The 20000-nt window shown below is 45.7% G+C and overlaps 1 protein-coding gene across 1 annotated transcript in view; it reads left to right on the top strand.

Moving 5' to 3' along the window:
* The window catches only part of LOC311245932 (transcription initiation factor TFIID subunit 2-like), a gene marked incomplete at both ends in the record, with an annotated part of 83762 nt that overhangs the window by 14714 nt on the left and 49048 nt on the right, over nucleotides 1-20000 (top strand). Inside the window, 6 exons of the mRNA XM_084335956.1 lie at nucleotides 7759-7858; nucleotides 10993-11078; nucleotides 13986-14121; nucleotides 15895-16049; nucleotides 18366-18480; nucleotides 19837-19950. Of these exons, the coding sequence (XP_084192082.1) occupies nucleotides 7759-7858; nucleotides 10993-11078; nucleotides 13986-14121; nucleotides 15895-16049; nucleotides 18366-18480; nucleotides 19837-19950 (706 nt within the window). The remainder of the gene's footprint in view (nucleotides 1-7758; nucleotides 7859-10992; nucleotides 11079-13985; nucleotides 14122-15894; nucleotides 16050-18365; nucleotides 18481-19836; nucleotides 19951-20000) is intronic.

The raw sequence follows: 20000 nt of genomic DNA, 5'->3' as shown, positions 1-20000 counted from the left end.
TGCCGGTCAAATACCGGTAATTACCGGCTAACGGAAACGCTGACACACATGCATGCACACACACGCACGCACATGCACACACACGCACACACTTTAATTTATTCTTCTGAGTTTTGACTGAACCAGCCTTCTGAGCTAACGGCAGCTGAACCAGCGTCCTGAGCTAACAGCAGTTGAACCAGCGTCCTGAGCTAACAGCAGCTGAACCAGTGTCCTGAGCTAATGCTAGCTGAACCAGCGTCCTGAGCTAACGCAGCTGAACCAGCGTCCTGAGCTAACGCTAGCTGAACCAGCGTCCTGAGCTAACGGCAGCTGAACCAGCGTCCTGAGCTAACGCTAGCTGAACCAGCGTCCTGAGCTAACGGCAGCTGAACCAGCGTCCTGAGCTAACAGCAGCTGAACCAGCGTCCTGAGCTAACCAGCAGTTGAACCAGCGTCCTGAGCTAACAGCAGTTGAACCAGCGTCCTGAGCTAACAGCAGCTGAACCAGCGTCCTGAGCTAACGGCAGCTGAACCAGCGTCCTGAGCTAACGGCAGCTGAACCAGCGTCCTGAGCTAACGCTAGCTGAACCAGCGTCTTGAGCTAACAGCAGCTGAACCAGCGTCCTGAGCTAACAGCAGCTGAACCAGCGTCCTGAGCTAACGGCAGCTGAACCAGCGCCCTGAGCTAACGGCAGCTGAACCAGCGTCCTGAGCTAACGGCAGCTGAACCAGCGTCCTGAGCTAACAGCAGCTGAACCAGCGTCCTGAGCTAACGGCAGCTGAATCAGCGCCCTGAGCTAACGGCAGCTGAACCAGCGTCCTGAGCTAACCAGCAGTTGAACCAGCGTCCTGAGCTAACCAGCAGTTGAACCAGCGTCCTGAGCTAACAGCAGTTGAACCAGCGTCCTGAGCTAACGGCAGCTGAACCAGCGTCCTGAGCTAACGGCAGCTGAACCAGCGTCCTGAGCTAACGGCAGCTGAACCAGCGTCCTGAGTTAACGGCAGCTGAACCAGCGTCCTGAGCTAATGCTAGCTGAACCAGCGCCCTGAGCTAACGGCAGCTGAACCAGCGTCCTGAGCTAACGGCAGCTGAACCAGTGTCCTGAGCTAACAGCAGCTGAACCAGCGTCCTGAGCTAACAGCAGCTGAACCAGCGCCCTGAGCTAACAGCAGCTGAACCAGCGCCCTGAGCTAACAGCAGCTGAACCAGCGTCCTGAGCTAACGGCAGCTGAACCAGCATCCTGAGCTAACGGCAGCTGGCCGCTTTCTGCTGCTCGGAGCTTGTTTATGTTCGGCGTTCATGTTCAACCGCTGACTATATCATTCTTCAAATGAATAAAATATTTTTTAAAACATACCAACACCGTGGGTAACGAGGGTCTCGTGTGACTGCCAGCAGAGTGCTGTTGAACAGAACAGTTTGTTTAACACGTACCTCATACTATCTATCATTCAGACTGGGGCCTCGCTCCCTCTCCAAGCAAAATAATATACCTTAACGAGCGCATGGCCACACACAGACCCTACAATCCAGTAATCATGACAAGCTGTGTAGTTGTTGTTGTTAACATAGTGTGTGTGTGTGGTAACATCATGTCCTCAGATGGTGTGCAGTAACAGTATACCCCCCCCCCCCCCCCCGGGCAGAGAGATTTAGTGCAGAACTTAACCTATTGCATCATCACTAAAAATCAAGAGTACATTCCGATGAAACTTTGAGTTACTAAATGTACACATTGTTACCACATCGAAGTGGGATTAAACGCCTTGCAGTTAACATGTTTGTTGTTTGATGCATTTGCTAGTATGTGTGGTACCAATAGGAATCTATCACTAGGCATTAGGCTGATCGTTTCATATGAAATAGTTCCCATTTATTGCCTTGTATTGCACGCTCTTAGTATGTATTCTTTATTGAGACAGTAGGAAGGCTGAGAGTGAGACACAGGAGGGAAGCTTCTTTATTGAGACAGTAGGAAGGCGGAGAGGGAGACACAGGAGGGAAGCTTCTTTATTGAGACAGTAGGAAGGCTGAGAGGGAGACACCGGAGAGAAGCTTCTTTATTGAGACAATAGGAAGGCTGAGAGGGAGACACAGGAGGGAAGCTTCTTTATTGAGACAGTAGGAAGGCTGAGAGGGAGACACAGGAGGGAAGGTTCTTTAAAGATAATAATTAAATAAAAGATAATACAAAGAAAATGGGCCAATTCACTCTGCTCTACTCATGATTGTAGTAACGTTGACTAGCATTCCAGGGTTAGATGTTGTGTCTTGTAATAAAGAGGCCTTGTTGCTGATGATTTAGTACAGAACCGGCCTCTTGCGTCATCCCTAGCAGTCTCAAGTACAGCCAGTGCTTGAAAACACATGAGCCAACCTTAGGACATCATGTCTGCCAGCCTGTCAATAGTGTTTGACTCAGGTTCAAATTGGGGGAAATTGCTGTGTGTGTGTACGTACTTGCAGATGTTATGCATAAGCCTGTTTTGCTCGCTGGCTGGTGTGTGCGTTTGTACTGTATGTCCCTGTTTGTGTGAGTTTAACCAGGTTAGAGTTAAGGTCCAAACCTTTCATACCAACAAACAAACAATGAATCCCCTGTTTCTCTTCTCTTCTCTTCTCTTCTCTTCTCTTCTCTTCTCTTCTCTTCTCTTCTCTTCTCTTCTCTTCTCTTCTCTTCTCTTCTCTTCTCTTCTCTTCTCTTCTCTTCTCTTCTCTTCTCTTCTCTTACATTTAGTCATTTAGCTGACGCTTTTATCCAAAGCGACTTACATGTTCTGTACAACAAGTCATCAGGAAGGGTACAACTCTATCAGCTGAGTAACAATGTTCATCAAAGTGTTGAGTGCTACAGTGTAGGTTAGTTTATTAGGACAAGTGCATGACAGTAAGGTTAGTTAGGGTTAGATTAAAAACAATTATAATAAGAAAATGTATTTCAGATAGTGGTTGAAGAACTGCGTCTTTAGTCGACGGCGAAAGATTGGACGGGTTTCGGCTGTCCTAACTGGGGTGGGTAGTTCATTCCACCATTGTGGTGCAAGGACTGAGAAAAGGCAGGTTCTCCTTGATGACCCTCCCGGAGCTCGGATAGGAGTGGGTCTGAGACGGCCAGAAGATGCAGAGTGTAGGGGTCTTGAGGGTGTGTAGTTAGTAGGGGTGGGAATCGACAGAGACCTCACGATACGATACTATCGCGATACTTGCGCCACAATACGATAGTATCGCGATACTAAATATATCGCGATCCGCTGAGTATTGCGAAATATATATATATATATATTTTTTTGATCAAATTTGATTTATTACCTTTTTTCAACTGCAAAGTAAAACTTTGTCACGGTCTGTTCATCTCACTTCAATAATTTCTATTGCAGAACATGGTATTTTCTCAAGCAGACAGATGTAAACACTGTAATCTGTGTTGCATGTACCTGACAAACTGAACTGTTTGTATTACAGTCATATTCCAACTTAACTGAATGCACATGTGTGTGTGGACTACTGTACTATTACAGGTATTGAAATGAACAATGCAACTTCCTTATACAAATAATTTTTTTTATGAATAATTAAATATCGATACTTGGCGTCCCTGTATCGATACAGTATCGCCACGCAAAGTATCGCAATACTACTACGTATCGATTTTTTCCCCAACCCCTAGTAGTTAGAGACTATTGACCAGAGGTAGGCGGGAGCAGTTCCCCTTGCCACACGGTATGCCAGGTCGAGGGCCTTGAAGCGGATTCGAGCGGCCATGTGCAGGCCCCTAAGGAGTGGGGTGACATGGGCCGACTTCGGTAGGTTTGAGATCAGGCGGGCCGCTGCATTCTGAATGAGTTGAAGAGGCCAGGTGGCAGTGGCCGGGAGGCTTGAAGCCTTTTTACAACGTTTCCGGGTTCCCGTTTTGCGCTCTGATTGGCCAGGTCATGTGACATGAGCGCCAATCGTGGGACGGCAAGTTTCTACACTGGTTAAGCTTAGGCACTCTTCGAAGTTGGTTAAGGTTAGAGTTTGTCTTAGAGCGTGACGGCAAGTTCTTTCGCCGGTAAAGCTTAGGCACTCTTTCGAAGTTGGTTAAGGTTAGAGTTTGTCTTAGAGCATGGCGATAGAACGGCAGGTAGTTTGCAGGCTGTTCGACGCGGAAATGGGCAAACACGCTATTGGGCGCACATGTCACATGACCTGGCCAATCAGAGCGCTGGAAACGCGGATGCGTTGTAAAAAGGCTACACGCGGCCGGGAGGCCAGCAAGCAGTGCGTTGCAGTAGTCGAGGCGGGAGATTTGGATTTGATGATTGGACGAGGAGTTGGGTGGCTTCTTTTGTCAGGAAGGGGCGGATCCTTCTGACGTCTTCTCTTCTCTTCTCTTCTCTTCTCTTCTCTTCTCTCTCAGCTCTCTCTTCTCCTCTCAGCTCTCCTCTCCTCTATCCTCTTTTCTCTCCTCTCTTTTCCTCTCAGCTCTCCTCTCTATCCTCTTTTCTCTCCTCTTCTCCTATCCTCTCCTCTCAGCTCTCCTATCCTCTCCTATCTCTTCTCTCCTCTCCTCTCCCCTCTCTCCTATCTCTCCTCTCCTCTCTCAGCTCTCCTATCATCTCCTCTCCTCTCCTCTCTCAGCTCTCCTCTCCTCTCTCAGCTCTCCTCTTCTCTCTCAGCTCTCCTCTCCTCTCTCTCCCCTCTCCTCTCCTCTCTCTCCCCTCTCCTCTCCTCTCTCAGCTCTCCTCTCCTCTCTCTCCTCTCCTCTCCTCTCTCAGCTCTCCTCTCCTCTCTCTCCCCTCTCCTCTCCTCTCTCCTCTCTCTCCCCTCTCCTCTCCTCTCTCAGCTCTCCTCTCCTCTCTCTCCTCTCCTCTCCTCTCTCAGCTCTCCTGTCCTCTCCTCTCTCCTCTCCCCCTCGCTCCTGTTTCCCTGGTTGTTTGTTTGAGTGACGTGCTGCTGCTCTGTGTTGGTCTGCTGTTGTGTAAGTGTAACAGACCACAGTGAAGCATGGCATCGCCTCCTAACAATGAATCAAAGTGTGCTTTAATAATCCTTCCTCCAGCCTGTAATTGAAGACAGCGGCTGGTTGTGAGACTGACCCAGGCACTGTTGCTGAGCCCCCAGGAGAGACTGCCGGAGCAGCATGGTGGGCCTGAGCCTCTCTGGTTCATTGTCCCTAAAACAGAGGGGTGTTTATCCGCAACATGGTTAAGTTTAGACAAAATATATTCTTTTAATGGAATAGTCATTTGTGTGCCATGTTTTGGAAAGAAATAAACAATGAACAAAAGAAAGTCGTAGGACGACGTGGATGAAATTGCAGATCGAGGCTTTTATAAATAATTACATAACTCCCATCATGGCCATCACCGACGGATGTATGGATGAAATCATCCTGGCTACTTCAGTGCAGCCAGGCTGCCTTCAGTTACACTTTTAAGAGGTGAAACCACCAAGGTTGAATCAAGAAGGTTGTCTGTTGTTTTCTTAACGAGCTAATAAAGACGGGCTCATAAAAGCTGTGGGTGTTGTGTTGTTCTCTCTGCCACGTTTCCTCAGAGAACCCAGACACCAGGCTAACGCTACTCAGAGAACCCAGACACCAGACTACTCAGAGAACCCAGACACCAGGCTAACACTACTCAGAGAACCCAGACACCAGCCTAACGCTACTCAGAGAACCCAGACACCAGGCTACTCAGAGAACCCAGACACCAGACTACTCAGAGAACCCAGACACCAGGCTAACGCTACTCAGAGAACCCAGACACCAGGCTAACACTACTCAGAGAACCCAGACACCAGGCTACTCAGAGAACCCAGACACCAGGCTACTCAGAGAACCCAGACACCAGGCTACTCAGAGAACCCAGACACCAGACTACTCAGAGAACCCAGACACCAGCCTAACGCTACTCAGAGAACCCAGACACCAGACTACTCAGAGAACCCAGACACCAGACTAACGCTACTCAGAGAACCCAGACACCAGGCTACTCAGAGAACCCAGACACCAGACTACTCAGAGAACCCAGACACCAGCCTAACGCTACTCAGAGAACCCAGACACCAGGCTACTCAGAGAACCCAGACACCAGGCTAACGCTACTCAGAGAACCCAGACACCAGACTACTCAGAGAACCCAGACACCAGACTACTCAGAGAACCCAGACACCAGGCTAACACTACTCAGAGAACCCAGACACCAGACTAACACTACTCAGAGAACCCAGACACCAGGCTACTCAGAGAACCCAGACACCAGACTAACGCTACTCAGAGAACCCAGACACCAGACTAACGCTACTCAGAGAACCCAGACACCAGACTAACGCTACTCAGAGAACCCAGACACCAGGCTACTCAGAGAACCCAGACACCAGACTACTCAGAGAACCCAGACACCAGACTACTCAGAGAACCCAGACACCAGGCTAACGCTACTCAGAGAACCCAGACACCAGGCTAACGCTACTCAGAGAACCCAGACACCAGGCTACTCAGAGAACCCAGACACCAGGCTAACGCTACTCAGAGAACCCAGACACCAAGCTACTCAGAGAACCCAGACACCAGGCTACTCAGAGAACCCAGACACCAGGCTAACACTACTTCCTTCATTATCATCAAGGATCAAGTGTCTCAGACACGATTCTTACGAGACACAAAAAGTCAAAATAGAACATCATCTTTAAAGATTAAACAGGTGTGATATGTTTTGAATGTGCAGAAACAATACTTGATGAACATTGTTACTCGGCTGATAGAGTTGTACCTTCCTGCTGACTTGATGAACATTGTTACTCGGCTGATATAGTTGTACCTTCCTGCTGACTGGATGAACATTGTTACTCGGCTGATATAGTTGTACCTTCCTGCTGACTTGTCGTACAGAACTTGTAAGTCGTCTTGGATAAAAGCATTCAGCTAAAGGACTAAATGTGAATGTAAATGCAGGAACAATTCAGGAACAATACAGGAAAATACATATTTTGACTGATGAGTGGGTCCTGAAAGGTTATGGGATTATGGTATTATTAGATTAGATTAGATTCACTTAATTGTCATTACACAGTACAAGACAGTGCAACGAGATTGTGTACGTCCAACCAGGATGTGACAATCAACAGTCAGTTGCAATAAGACACATATAAATAAAACTGTACAGTAAAGTGCAATGGTTAGCACTGGCAGTGCACAATGTGCGATGGTGAGGATAAATATATCATAATTAAAATAAAGTCTACATAAGCTATGGGCTATATACACAGGTATACAGTGAGGTGCAGTGGGCTAAGTAGAGTTTTGATTCAGAAGTCTGACAGCTGCTGAGGGGAAGAAACTATTTGTGGTCCTGTTGGTTCTGCCTGGGACTCTGGGAGGCTGCGGTAGCGTGCCCCAGAGCGAGTACCCCGCAGGCGGGGTAAACAGTCCATGTTTGGGGTGAGAAGCGTCTCCTGATGATGTTCCGTGCTCTCCACAAGCACCACTTCTCATAGATTGATGAGATGGGGGGGGGGGGGGGGGGGGCTTGGTGATGCGCCGTTGGGCTATTTTCACTACCCTCTGCAGTGATCTCCGGTCCTTAACAGTGCATAATTATAATAATAATTAATTATTATGATAGTTGTCTCTGTGTTCTGTAGTGCTGATGAGTGGGTCCTGAAAGGTTATAGTATTATTTATGATATAATGGTTGTATCTGTGTCCTGTAGGACAGACGAGTGGGTCCTGAAAGGTTATGGTATTATGGTTATGATATTATGATATAATGGTTGTCTCTGTGTCCTGTAGGGCTGACGAGTGGGTCCTGAAAGGGATCTCAGGCTACATCTTTGGCCTCTACCTGAAGAAGACATTTGGAGTCAATGAATACAGACACTGGATCAAAGAGGTAATGTCTCTAAAGGCTGGTTTCACTGTTTATTTTAATGTAATACAACATGGTGTCGTTTAATTCAAAATGCTTTATTTTCAAATTTTCTAATTGTCATACTGCTGCAAGGATATTTCTTAAAAATATATAGTATGTATATTAGTGGTGGGACTCGATATCAATATTTGATGCGAAAAGCTAAATTGTTCTATTCAAATGAATTTTGGTATATGAGTGAATAAATGAATATACATTATACATACGTTTAGGCAGCAACATCCTGTATTAGCTACTACACAGACCAACAGATCAATGCAATTTTAACAAAGTGCTGCAATTTTAGCAACAATCTATATATAGCGCAAAGGACCTTTTGTGAACTCAAGCACTTTCGAGGTAAAAGTAAAACGCAGTACTTTCAAGTACATTCCAGAACAGTTGACCATTGGGGAAAAAAAACTCTTGATTGATCTCAATTTATTTTATGAACAAACCATACTAAGAAAAAAAGTTATTTGCGATTTATTATACTTTATACTTATAGCACATCGCTGCTGTCGGGACAAAACCTCATAACTCCATTTTTTGAATTTTTTTTTTATTATATAAATCAACTCCGTAGATCATCCTCCATATGTGTGTGTGGGTTTTACAAAGTTTAAACAATGGGAAAGCATTAAACCGATCATCTGTCTAAACCTCCTAACTCTATTCACCCTCAAATCTGTGTTCGTTTTTTTCATCTGCTGAAAAGTTGGGTTTTTGGAGTTATGAGGTTTTGTCCCGACAGCAGCGACATGCATGAGTCTGGTCTCCTTTGAAATGTAACATTCTTACACAATAAAGAAAAATCATCATGCGATTAAATGCATACATTTTTTAAAAACTTTTAATTCTTTCTGTAGTTAATTAATAGAAATCAATGCGATAAAGTCCCAGCCTTAATGTATATATATATATATTACAACCTTTTACAATTTGTATCTATTGTGAATGACAGTATATTAAAAACCCATGACACTTATACCTTCAGTACACCTCCCTGCCCTACCGTAGCTTAATTATGATTCAAAGGAAGGTGATTCTTATGGATTTTTTTTTAAAGAACAGCTGGTTCTATTCAGGCATTTCCAGCATCAATACGGTGTTTTTGTGATGTGTTGTTTTTGTGTAAAGTTGTGCAAGTTGTCTGTCCTACAGTCGGAAAGTGTTGCCAAGACCACAGACTTTAAGAGGCGCTGGGGCTCCTGGGAGCCCGGGCCTGGCAGCCATTTAAACTACTCTCCAATTAGCAGTATTTAATTCAGCTTTGGTCACATAACTACTTTTTAAGCTGTTCAGGAGGCCGCCAGACTGAATCAAAAAGCACCTCAAGTAGTTGAAAAAAAACGTGGAACTGATTAAGACGGTTCTTGTCCACGTCTTGGTGGGTCAGTCTCTCGGGCTTTCTGCAAGAAGAGGAGACGGAGGTTCTCTGCACAATTAACCCAAAAGAAGCTCCTTTCCCAGTTTATCCCGCGAATACTAGTGTTCTATGGGGCGACAGTGTCTCAGGACTGGAGGTAGAGCGGTCGTCTGGTAATCAGAAGGTTAGGGTTAGACAGTGGCTCAGGAGGTAGAGCAGGTAATCAGAAGGTTAGGGTTAGACAGTGTCTCAGGAGGTAGAGCGGTCGTCTGGTAATCAGAAGGTTAGGGTTAGACAGTGTCTCAGGAGGTAGAGCGGTCGTCTGGTAATCAGAAGGTTAGGGTTGGACAGTGTCTCAGGAGGTAGAGCGGTCGTCTGGTAATCAGAAGGTTAGGGTTAGACAGTGTCTCAGGAGGTAGAGCGGTCGTCTGGTAATCAGAAGGTTAGGGTTGGACAGTGTCTCAGGAGGTAGAGCGGTCGTCTGGTAATCAGAAGGTTAGGGTTGGACAGTGTCTCAGGAGGTAGAGCGGTCGTCTGGTAATCAGAAGGTTAGGGTTAGACAGTGGCTCAGGAGGTAGAGCAGGTAATCTGAAGGTTAGGGTTAGACAGTGGCTCAGGAGGTAGAGCAGTCGTCTGGTAATCTGAAGGTTAGGGTTAGACAGTGGCTCAGGAGGTAGAGCAGTCGTCTGGTAATCTGAAGGTTAGGGTTAGACAGTGGCTCAGGAGGTAGAGCGGTCGTCTGGTAATCAGAAGGTTAGGGTTGGACAGTGTCTCAGGGGGTAGAGCGGTCGTCTGGTAATCAGAAGGTTAGGGTTAGACAGTGGCTCAGGAGGTAGAGCAGGTAATCTGGTAATCTGAAGGTTAGGGTTAGACAGTGTCTCAGGAGGTAGAGCGGGTCGTCTGGTAATCTGAAGGTTAGGGTTAGACAGTGGCTCAGGAGGTAGAGCGGTCGTCTGGTAATCAGAAGGTTAGGGTTGGACAGTGTCTCAGGGGGTAGAGCGGTCGTCTGGTAATCAGAAGGTTAGGGTTAGACAGTGTCTCAGGAGGTAGAGCGGTCGTCTGGTAATCTGAAGGTTGGGGTTAGCAGTGTCTCAGGAGGTAGAGCGGTCGTCTGGTAATCAGACTGTTAGGGTTAGACAGTGGCTCAGGAGGTAGAGCTGTCGTCTGGTAATCAGAAGGTTAGGGTTAGACAGTTAGGTGTGGGGCGCACTGGGGCAGCGTGGCTCAGGGGTAGAGCGGGTCGTCCAATGATCGAAGGGTTGGTGGTTCGAATCCCGCTCAAGCCCATGTCCATCCCACTGCCGTTGTGTCCTTGGGCAAGACACTTAACCTACTTGCCTCGTATGAATGTGTATGCATGTGAATGAATGTTGGTGGTCGGAGGGGCCGTAGGCGTTGATTATTCGCCACGCTTCCGTGAGTCTGCCTCAGGGCAGCTCTGGCTGCAATTGTAGCTTACCACCACCGGTATGACTGTGTATGAACGAATAATGGACTCTGTAAGCGCTCTGGGGTCTCTGGGGTGTCACGAAGAGCGCTATATAAATCCAATCCATTATTATTATTATTATTAGACAGTATCTCAGGGGGTAGAGCGGTCGTCTGGTAATCAGACTGTTAGGGTTAGACAGTGTCTGCTCCCGACCTTGCATGGCTGCCTCCGCCGTCGGTGTGTGAGTGAGTGAGTGAGTGAGTGAGTGAGTGAGTGAGTGAATGAAGTCTTAATAAGTGTCTGGTCGTCCTGCAGGAGCTGGACCGCATCGTGGAGTACGAGCTGAAGATGGGAGGAGTCCTGTTGCACCCGACCTTCAGCGGTGGCAAGGAGAAGGACAAGTGAGCCCGCCGGCCCGTCTCTCTTCACTGGGGTTGGGCATCGTTTGGATTTGAACAATTCCGGTTCCGGTTCCGATTCTCCATTTCGATTCCTGTTCTAAACGATTCTCGATTCCTGTTCTTTGAGGTGCAGGTCAAAACAGGTCGCAGCTTATTTAGCAGGAGATTTTTAATTTTATTTTTGAAAAATCTTTAATTTTTTTCATACTATTCACATTGTCAGTTGACTTGATACAGTTTCATTTGGTTGCTGTACTGTAACTAGGGTATTAATTAACAAAGTAAAAAAAAATTAAGTTTTTTTTTTCTTTTTTAAGAATCGAAATTAAGAATCGAAATGCAAATATGTTACTTCTGGTTCCAGAACCGGAAGTTAGGAACCGGTTCCTATTAGAACGGGTTCTCGGTGCCCAACCCTACTCTTTACACTTGTTCAGCTATCACTTGTGGTTTCTTAACAGCTTTGTATTTCACAGTGAATCACTTTGGGTCGCCGTGACTTTCTTCCTTTTCGTTGTTGTATTTCTTCTTAACGAATTCCGACGGAGGAATTTGAAACCGCTATAGCTAAAGATCGTTGTCTGTGATCTTTGGATCTGATTCTTTCCAGCGCTTTAACCCACGGCGTCGTGGTCAGTCTGTGGCACGTCAGCGCGCCAGGGGGGTTTATTAAGAGTGGCAGTCTGCACACGCTGACCCGATATACCCAACATGAATATTTACCGGGATATGAAGTAGACTAATTGTGTGGATAGATGGATCGGCTAATGTCCCTCAGTTAGGACGCCGCCATCTTGGGTGTTGAGGTCTAACAGTTATAAGAGTATAAGGCCAATGTGTCCTGTAAGCCTGATCAAATTCCAATCCTTTTTTTTGTAAAAAGAATGTATATGAAATCGTAGCAATATTAAAGTAAAACTCCAACATCTTGGGAAATTAGCTTATTTAACATCTTCCCTGGTTTTAGACAAGAAGATACATACCTTTTTCGTCTCTCTGCATGCATTGGGCTTAGGGAACGCCTGGACCGTTAGCCTAGCTTAGCTTCATCACTGGAAGTGGGGCAGACATCTAGCCTAGTTCACTACAGTCAGGAAATATACTCTAAATACAATCAAAATGCAACTCCCAAACGTTCCTGTAAACATGTTGTGACCTGTGTATTTACCACGTCTCCCAGTCACACAAGTCACATGAGTCTCCCAGTCACACAAGTCACACGAGTCTCCCAGTCACACAAGTCTCCCACGAGTCTCCCAGTCACACAAGTCTCCCAGTCACACAAGTCACACGAGTCTCCCAGTCACACAAGTCTCTCAGTCACACAAGTCACACGAGTCTCCATGTCACACAAGTCTCCCAGACACACAAGTCTCCAAGTCACATAAGTCACACGAGTCTCCCAGTCACATGAGTCTCCCAGTCACACAAGTCTCCAAGTCACACGAGTCTCCCAGTCACACAAGTCTCCAGTCACACAAGTCTCCCAGTCACACAAGTCTCCAAGTCACACGAGTCTCCCAGTCACACAAGTCTCCAAGTCACATAAGTCACACGAGTCTTCCAGTCACACAAGTCTCCCAGTCACACAAGTCTCCCAGTCACACAAGTCACACGAGTCTCCCAGTCACACAAGTCTCCCAGTCACATAAGTCTCCCAGTCACACAAGTCTCCCAGTCACACAAGTCTCCAAGTCACACAAGTCTCCAAGTCACACAAGTCTCCCAGTCACACAAGTCTCCAAGTCACACGAGTCTCCCAGTCACACAAGTCTCCAAGTCACACAAGTCTCCCAGTCACACAAGTCTCCCAGTCACACAAGTCTCCAAGTCACACAAGTCACACGAGTCTCCCAGTCACACAAGTCTCCAAGTCACACAAGTCTCCCAGTCACACAAGTCTCCCAGTCACACAAGTCTCCAAGTCACACAAGTCTCCCAGTCACACAAGTCTCCCAGTCACACAAGTCTCCCAGTCACACAAGTCACACAAGTCTCCCAGTCACATGAGTCTCCCAGTCACACAAGTCTCCAAGTCACTTGTCTGACTGGGAGACTCGTGTGACTTGTGTGACTGGGAGACTCATGTGACTTGGAGACTTGTGTGTTAGTTAAAGGAAATCCAAAGTATATTATGATGGCGTCCTCCAGCTCGTCGGAGTAGAGTTATTCCTCAGCCTCACACCGCTTTGGCTGGCTCTCCGCTCTCTCTGGTCATAAATCACAGGCAGGCTGGAGTAGCTCCGGAGAGCCCTTCACACAGCCGTGTGGTGCCCGTCAACTACTCAGCCAGGACATTAGACCATGTAACTCATATGGTATGTTGAAAGAGAGCGATCTGGCTTTTTGAGATTATTGTTGATCCAGAGAGTTGATGAGGCTTACTTTGTGTTTGTTGAGAGAGAAAGAGTGAGAGGCGGGGGTGAACCTGAACAATTTGGCTCACAAGACGAGTCGGTTTGAAGAGTCGACGAGGCTTGTTTACATGTGTCGGGTAAAGAGATGGAGGAAGACATGCTGAGATCAACCCTCGGCTCTCAACGATTAAACACATTCAAACTCTCAACCATTAAACATTCAAACCGTAGGTTTATATGTCTGCGTTGCTATAAACCAGCTAATAACGTCAGGGTAGGAAATCACCACCAGCCAGATGCTGGTACATTTTGTTCTGTACTTAGTAAGTTACTCTGCTCTGTAGTCAGTAAGTTACTCTGCTCTGTAGTTAGTAAGTTACTCTGTTCTGTAGTTAGTAAGTTACTCTGTTCTGTAGTCAGTAAGTTACTGACTGTAGTCTCTTCCTCTAACTAATAATCACTGCTGGTTCCTCTAACTAATAATCACTGCTGGTTCCTCTAACTAATAATCACTTCTGGTTCTAATGCGCTCTTGTTTCTGTGTCCCCAGCCCGACCCCTCACCTGCACTTCTCCATCAAGCACCCCCACACCCTGTCCTGGGAGTACTACCGGATGTTCCAGTGTAAAGCCCACCTGGTCATGAGGCTGATCGAGAACCGGATCAGCATGGAGTTCATGTTACAGGTCAGACCACTGGAAAGAAGGGAGACATTTTGTCTGGAGTTCATGTTACAGGTCAGACCACTGGAAGGAAGGGAGACATTTTGTCTGGAGTTCATGTTACAGGTCAGACCACTGGAAAGAATGAAGACATTTTGTCTCCGAGGGTGCGAGCGCTAACAGTGGACAGTTTGACCACGTCGGCGGTGGGCTGCCAGGCGGTACTGCTTCCAACACGCTCGATACTAGGGTGGGGTATCTAACTCGTACTGCCGGGTACAGATTCATGCTAGATGAATCGGTACCAGATTTTGGTACCTTTTACATTTAGTTTATTAGTATAAGAGTGTAATATCACTAGACAAGAGGATCCTTTCCTACATATATATATATATATTACTGTCCCGTCTCTTCAGGTCAGAGGTCAGAGGAGTTTGATCATATTTACTGAGGATGGCCAGGAGATTTTGATATTCATGCAATTTGGTTTGTGTGGTGTGTTACAACAGTAAATAACTAAATGTTTGAAAGGAAAACAAAAGTCAAGTACCATTAAAAATGTACCGTTGGGTACCGATACCGAATTCCAGGAACTGGCACTGGTACCGGTACCGGTTCAAATATTGAAAGGTACCCAACCCTAGTCCATACTATCTGGACTCCATTACGCACAGCGCTGACACCAGGCACCAGAACTGGATCCGAGGACGAGGATCGGAAAAATCTAAACGATACCCAACCCCAATTGTGTTACAGATCTGATGACTCTGAGGGAGAGTTTATACTTCAAAAAGAAGATAGTGGGTAGAAAGGACAATATATCATGGTTTGCTATCATAATTTCCACTGTGTTCACCATATTCTAACAGACCATGTGAATTATCCTCTCTTGTCCTCTCTTCTCCTCCTCACCTCTCTTCTCTCCTCTCCTCTCTTCACTCCTCTCTTCTCTCCTCTCCCCCCTCTTCTCTTCTCTCCTCTTGTCTTCTCTCCTCGTCTCCTCTTCTCTCCTCATCTCATCTCCTCCCCTCTCCTCTCCTCTCTTACTCTCTCCTCTCCCCTCCTCTCCTCTCCTCTCATATCCTCTCCTCTCATATCCTCTCCTCACATCTGCCCTCCTCTCCTCTTCTCTCACCTTATCTCCTCCCCTCTCCTCTCCTATCCTCATCTCTCCTCTCTTACCCTCTCCTCACCTCTCCTCTCCGCTCCCCTCTCCTCTCCTCACCTCTCATCTCCCCTCTCTCTTACCCTCTCCTCTCTCCCCTCTCCTCTCTTACCCTCTCCTCTCTCCTCTCTTACCCTCTCCGCTCTCCCCTCTCCTCACCTCTCCTCACCTCTCCTCTCCTCTCATCTCCCCTCTCTCTTACCCTCTCCTCTCTTACCCTCTCCGCTCTCCCCTCTCCTCACCTCTCCTCACCTCTCCTCTCCTCTCCTCTCATCTCCCCTCTCTCTTACCCTCTCCTCTCTTACCCTCTCCGCTCTCCCCTCTCCTCACCTCTCCTCTCCTCTCCTCTCATCTCCCCTCTCTCTTACCCTCTCCTCTCTTACCCTCTCCGCTCTCCCCTCTCCTCACCTCTCCCCTCTCCTCTCATTTCCTCTCCCCTCTCTTCTCATAACCTCTCCTCACCTCTCATCTCCTCTCTTCCCTCTCATTTCCTCTCATCTCCCCTCTCTCTTACCCTCTCCTCTTGTACCCTCTCCTCTCTCTTCTCTCCTCTCTCCCCTCTCCCCTCTCCCCTCTCCTCTCCCCTCTCCCCTCTCCTCTCCTCTCTCCCCTCTCCTCTCTTCTCTCTTCAGGTGTTTAATAAACTCCTGAGCCTGGCCAGTACTGCCTCCTCTCAGAAGTACCAGAGTCACATGTGGAGTCAGATGTTGGTTTCTACTCATGGTTTCCTCAAGTCCATTTCTAACGTCTCAGGCAAAGACATCGGGCCCCTCATCAAACAATGGGTGTATCCTTCAACACGCAATATCTAAACATGAACTCGTATTGCTGTTATTTTATCATATATATTGGTCATCAAGGTTCTAAACTGACTTCGGTAGGTTTGAGATCAGGCACGTTCAAGTGTTTTAGAAAGGAAGGTGTTAACAGGCAACATTAACAGGCAACATTAACAGGCAACATTAACAGGTAACATTAACAGGCAACATTAACAGGCAACATTAACAGGCAACATTAACAGGTAACATTAACAGGCAACATTAACCGTTTCTGCGCCATTAACGAGTATACTCATTATTGGCCGCCATGCGTTGAGCGCCAGAAACGAGTTAACTCGTTTTTATGATCGTTATTTCCTTTATTCGCTATTGGCATTCATAATTCATCCAGCAAGGCTCCGGGAGACTCTGGACTCTGTCGGATATTGCAACGGCTCAATACCGCCGCCTGGTGGATTTCGGGCCAGTTGCACTCCACTCTCAACCGGATGGTGCGTTCTGTGCATCGGCGAAAATTTTACGGGCAGAGCTCTCTTGTTATGTGGATCCAGACAAACACTCTAGTGCAGGGGTCTCAAACTCAATTTACCTGGGGGCCGCTGGAGGTAGAGTCTGGGTGAGGCTGGGCTGCATCAAATATTATATATATATGATTCTTTTTCTTTTTTTTTTGCAAAATCAACTCTGCCTCTCTTTGTTAACTACAACAAGCAATGCTGTTTGTTATTTAAGATGAGGTCGGACTCTGCACTGACAGATTTGTGTTCATTGTGCTGCTTTTATAAAGCCTCAAATGACGGCTTACAATATTTCATGAAAGCAAAGTGTTTTGTTTGTCTAAGATTTAAAAAGGTTTAAACTTTACAGCACTGACAAAGTTGAACAAAGTGCTGTACAAGTCCCACAACATAAAAAAAAAATATATATATACATTTTTTTTTTTTTATTGAAACTTTGATGTCAAGTAGGGGGCCGCAAAATATCATCCAGCGGGCTGCAATTGGCGCGCGGGGCGCAAGTTTGAGACCCCTGCTCTAGTGCATTGGATCGCTTTCGAGACGCAAGAATCAATATGCTTTCGGCGTTTATTGCGTCGTACAAACGGAAAATGGATCTAGCAGATGGAAATCAAATAATTGGAATATTTTTTCTCCAGACTCATCGGCCACAGGTAAGAGGAATCTAACGTTAATTCCAGCTCGATTGTCCATTTATTTCATTGCAATCCATCTGATCAACGTATGATGTCGTACTAAAGAAAGCCGTTACTGACAATCAAGGAATCATAAACGACCCCTTCCCCTTTTCTTCACGCATGATAGAGCATAATGTATACCGATCATATGCATTTGAATTTTTTAATATAGCGTGTATAGGAACGAAACGCCATATCGATTATGTATAATATGCGTCAGGGCCTATAACTTGCGTTCTCCGGAATTACTGCAGAACACTCTAAAACATACTTATATTCACGACGGTATTAACACGACAATGTATGAATGGAAAAATATAACGTTCCCACATCCGGAACGATAGATACCCGATGTTGAATGGGCCATAGTAATGTCGATATAGCTATAATATTAAAAAAGTTATAGCCCTGCAAAGAAGGTGAGCGACTCCTTAGGCTTACAGAGAGAGGTATAAGATGGTCAAACTGCGAAATTGTACGAAATTGCTCAGTCAGTCTTAATTTCATAACTGTTTTTATTTTTTTTATTTTTTTACATTTATTTAACCTGTTATCAAGCGGGCAGAAAAGTGGCAATTTTTTAACTTTAACTTGAGGACTGCATACTTTTTTGCAAACCAAAACAACATACTTTATACTTATAGCACATGCACGAGCCTGGTCTCTTTTGAAAGATGACATTTTGAAGTTTCTGATTCCAGAAAGAAAATGTACTTTTAGTGCTAACGTAATAGAGTAACATAGGTCTGAACTTGAGTTGGTGAAAAACTTGTTACTCTAGTTTTTCTGTAGTAGTTAGTAGTCCAGAGGTAGTATTTCCCCAGAAGGGGGAATGGCTTACAAATCCAGACGGAGCCATAGCCTGAAGCCTTATGTAGTACATATCCAAATTTCATAAAGATCCATTCAGAAATGAGTGATTAGGAGTGATTTTGGTAAACTGTACAAAGAAAAACTCAGTTTTTTGTCCATAGATGTCCCTAGATACCAAGAATATGCAAATGGTCCTTGTAGAAGTCGAGCAATATTCCTTTTACTTAGGTATGTATTTTAGGCGGATTTTCAGAAAATAGGTTAAAAGCCCGTTTTAAAGAGCCGGTTGGAGCCTTGACCCTTGACCCTAATCCAGAGACCAGAGCGCCGTGGTGAAGTTCTTCGGCAGCTTCGCCTTCAACAGGAAGAGGAACGTGCTGGAGCTGGAGATCAGACAGGACTACACCTCGTCGGGCACGCAGAAATACGTGGTGAGTGGAGTGGGGAGGATTTGGATTTAGATTTAGATGCAGCACAACGTACAGTACAACGGAAATAAGTTTTTTTGCATCCAACCAGAGTGCAAATGTAACACAAGTTTGTTTTTATTTGTCCGAACAAAATACAGGATACAACTACTCCAATCAGATAGGGATTAACAGTTTTTAACTCCTGGCCCAGGTGATTAAACTGGGTACAAAATTTACATATTATTACTACTGAGTTTAGTGCTAATCAGATGTATGTACACTGTACAGAGTTATAGTATTATTATGTACAGTGACAGGTGTAAAGACACTATGGTAGTAAGTCATACTGTTCAGTAGGGCTGTAACGGTACGTGTATTCGTCCCGCGAATTTACGGTACACCAGTCGTGCATGCAGGCACTCGCGGGTTCCGTGTCCATGTGAGAACAGCGCACGACACACCGTGTCCGACTTCAGATGAAGCAAATGAAACCAATGGAAAGACACACACACGCGTCGCCAACACACACACCAACATTCTCCCCCGCCGGACTCAGGCAGAGCTGATCAAATACAAAAAAGAAACTTACATACTGAGCTCCTCTCCAGTTGAACTGCTACTGTGTTTAAATCCAAATAATCCTCTGCCATTGTTGTAACATGTCATCTGTTCTCTAGTATTCAGTCTCGTGAAATAAAATTCTCTAGAAGTGAAACTGAAACTTAGCAAGGATAAGTTGTTAAAGGGACAGTAGGCAATTAATTTATTCAGTGGATGCCTGAACACAGAATGACACCAGTATCACTGACTACCACGGCAAGCCTATACATAATTATTCTATTTAATAATAATAATAATTATCATAAATATATAATAATTATTATAAATTATTATGAAAAAATTATAATAATAATAATAAAAAATGTATAAATTAAATTATAATTTTTTTTTTCTGTTGTACCGAAATCGTACTGAACCGTGACCCCAATACCGAGGTACGTACTGAACCGTGGCTTCTGTGTACCGTTACACCCATACTGTCCAGCAGCGTAACTAGTTAGAGTAGGATATATATAGATATAGTATCTACAGATAAAAGGACTATGTGCAGGTAAATACAGACAGGTGTGGATAGATATATATGTGGTGAGAATACATGTGTTACAGGGTCAAAGGTCATCACATGACCCTGTTATCAGACTCATAATGACATGTGTTACAGGGTCAAAGGTCATGCCCCTCTTATCAGACTCATGATGACTTGTGTTACAGGGTCAAAGGTCATGCCGCTCTTATCAGACTCATGATGACTTGTGTTACAGGGTCAAAGGTCATCACATGACCCTGTTATCAGACTCATAATGACTTGTGTTACAGGGTCCCATCAAAGTGACTGTGCAGGAGTTGGACGGCTCCTTCAACCACACGCTGCAGATCGAGGAGAACAGCCTGAAACACGACATCCCCTGCCACTCCAAGAGCAGGAGGTGGGTGTTACATCTAGAGGGACGTACTGTAGTGATCTCCAGACCGGTGGTTCT

The sequence above is a fragment of the Notolepis coatsorum genome (genome assembly GCF_963971535.1).
Source record: "Notolepis coatsorum genome assembly, chromosome: 19".
Taxonomy (NCBI): domain Eukaryota; kingdom Metazoa; phylum Chordata; class Actinopteri; order Aulopiformes; family Paralepididae; genus Notolepis; species Notolepis coatsorum.
Note: the sequence above shows the minus strand (reverse complement) of the source record. Positions and strands in the feature narration are given on the sequence as shown.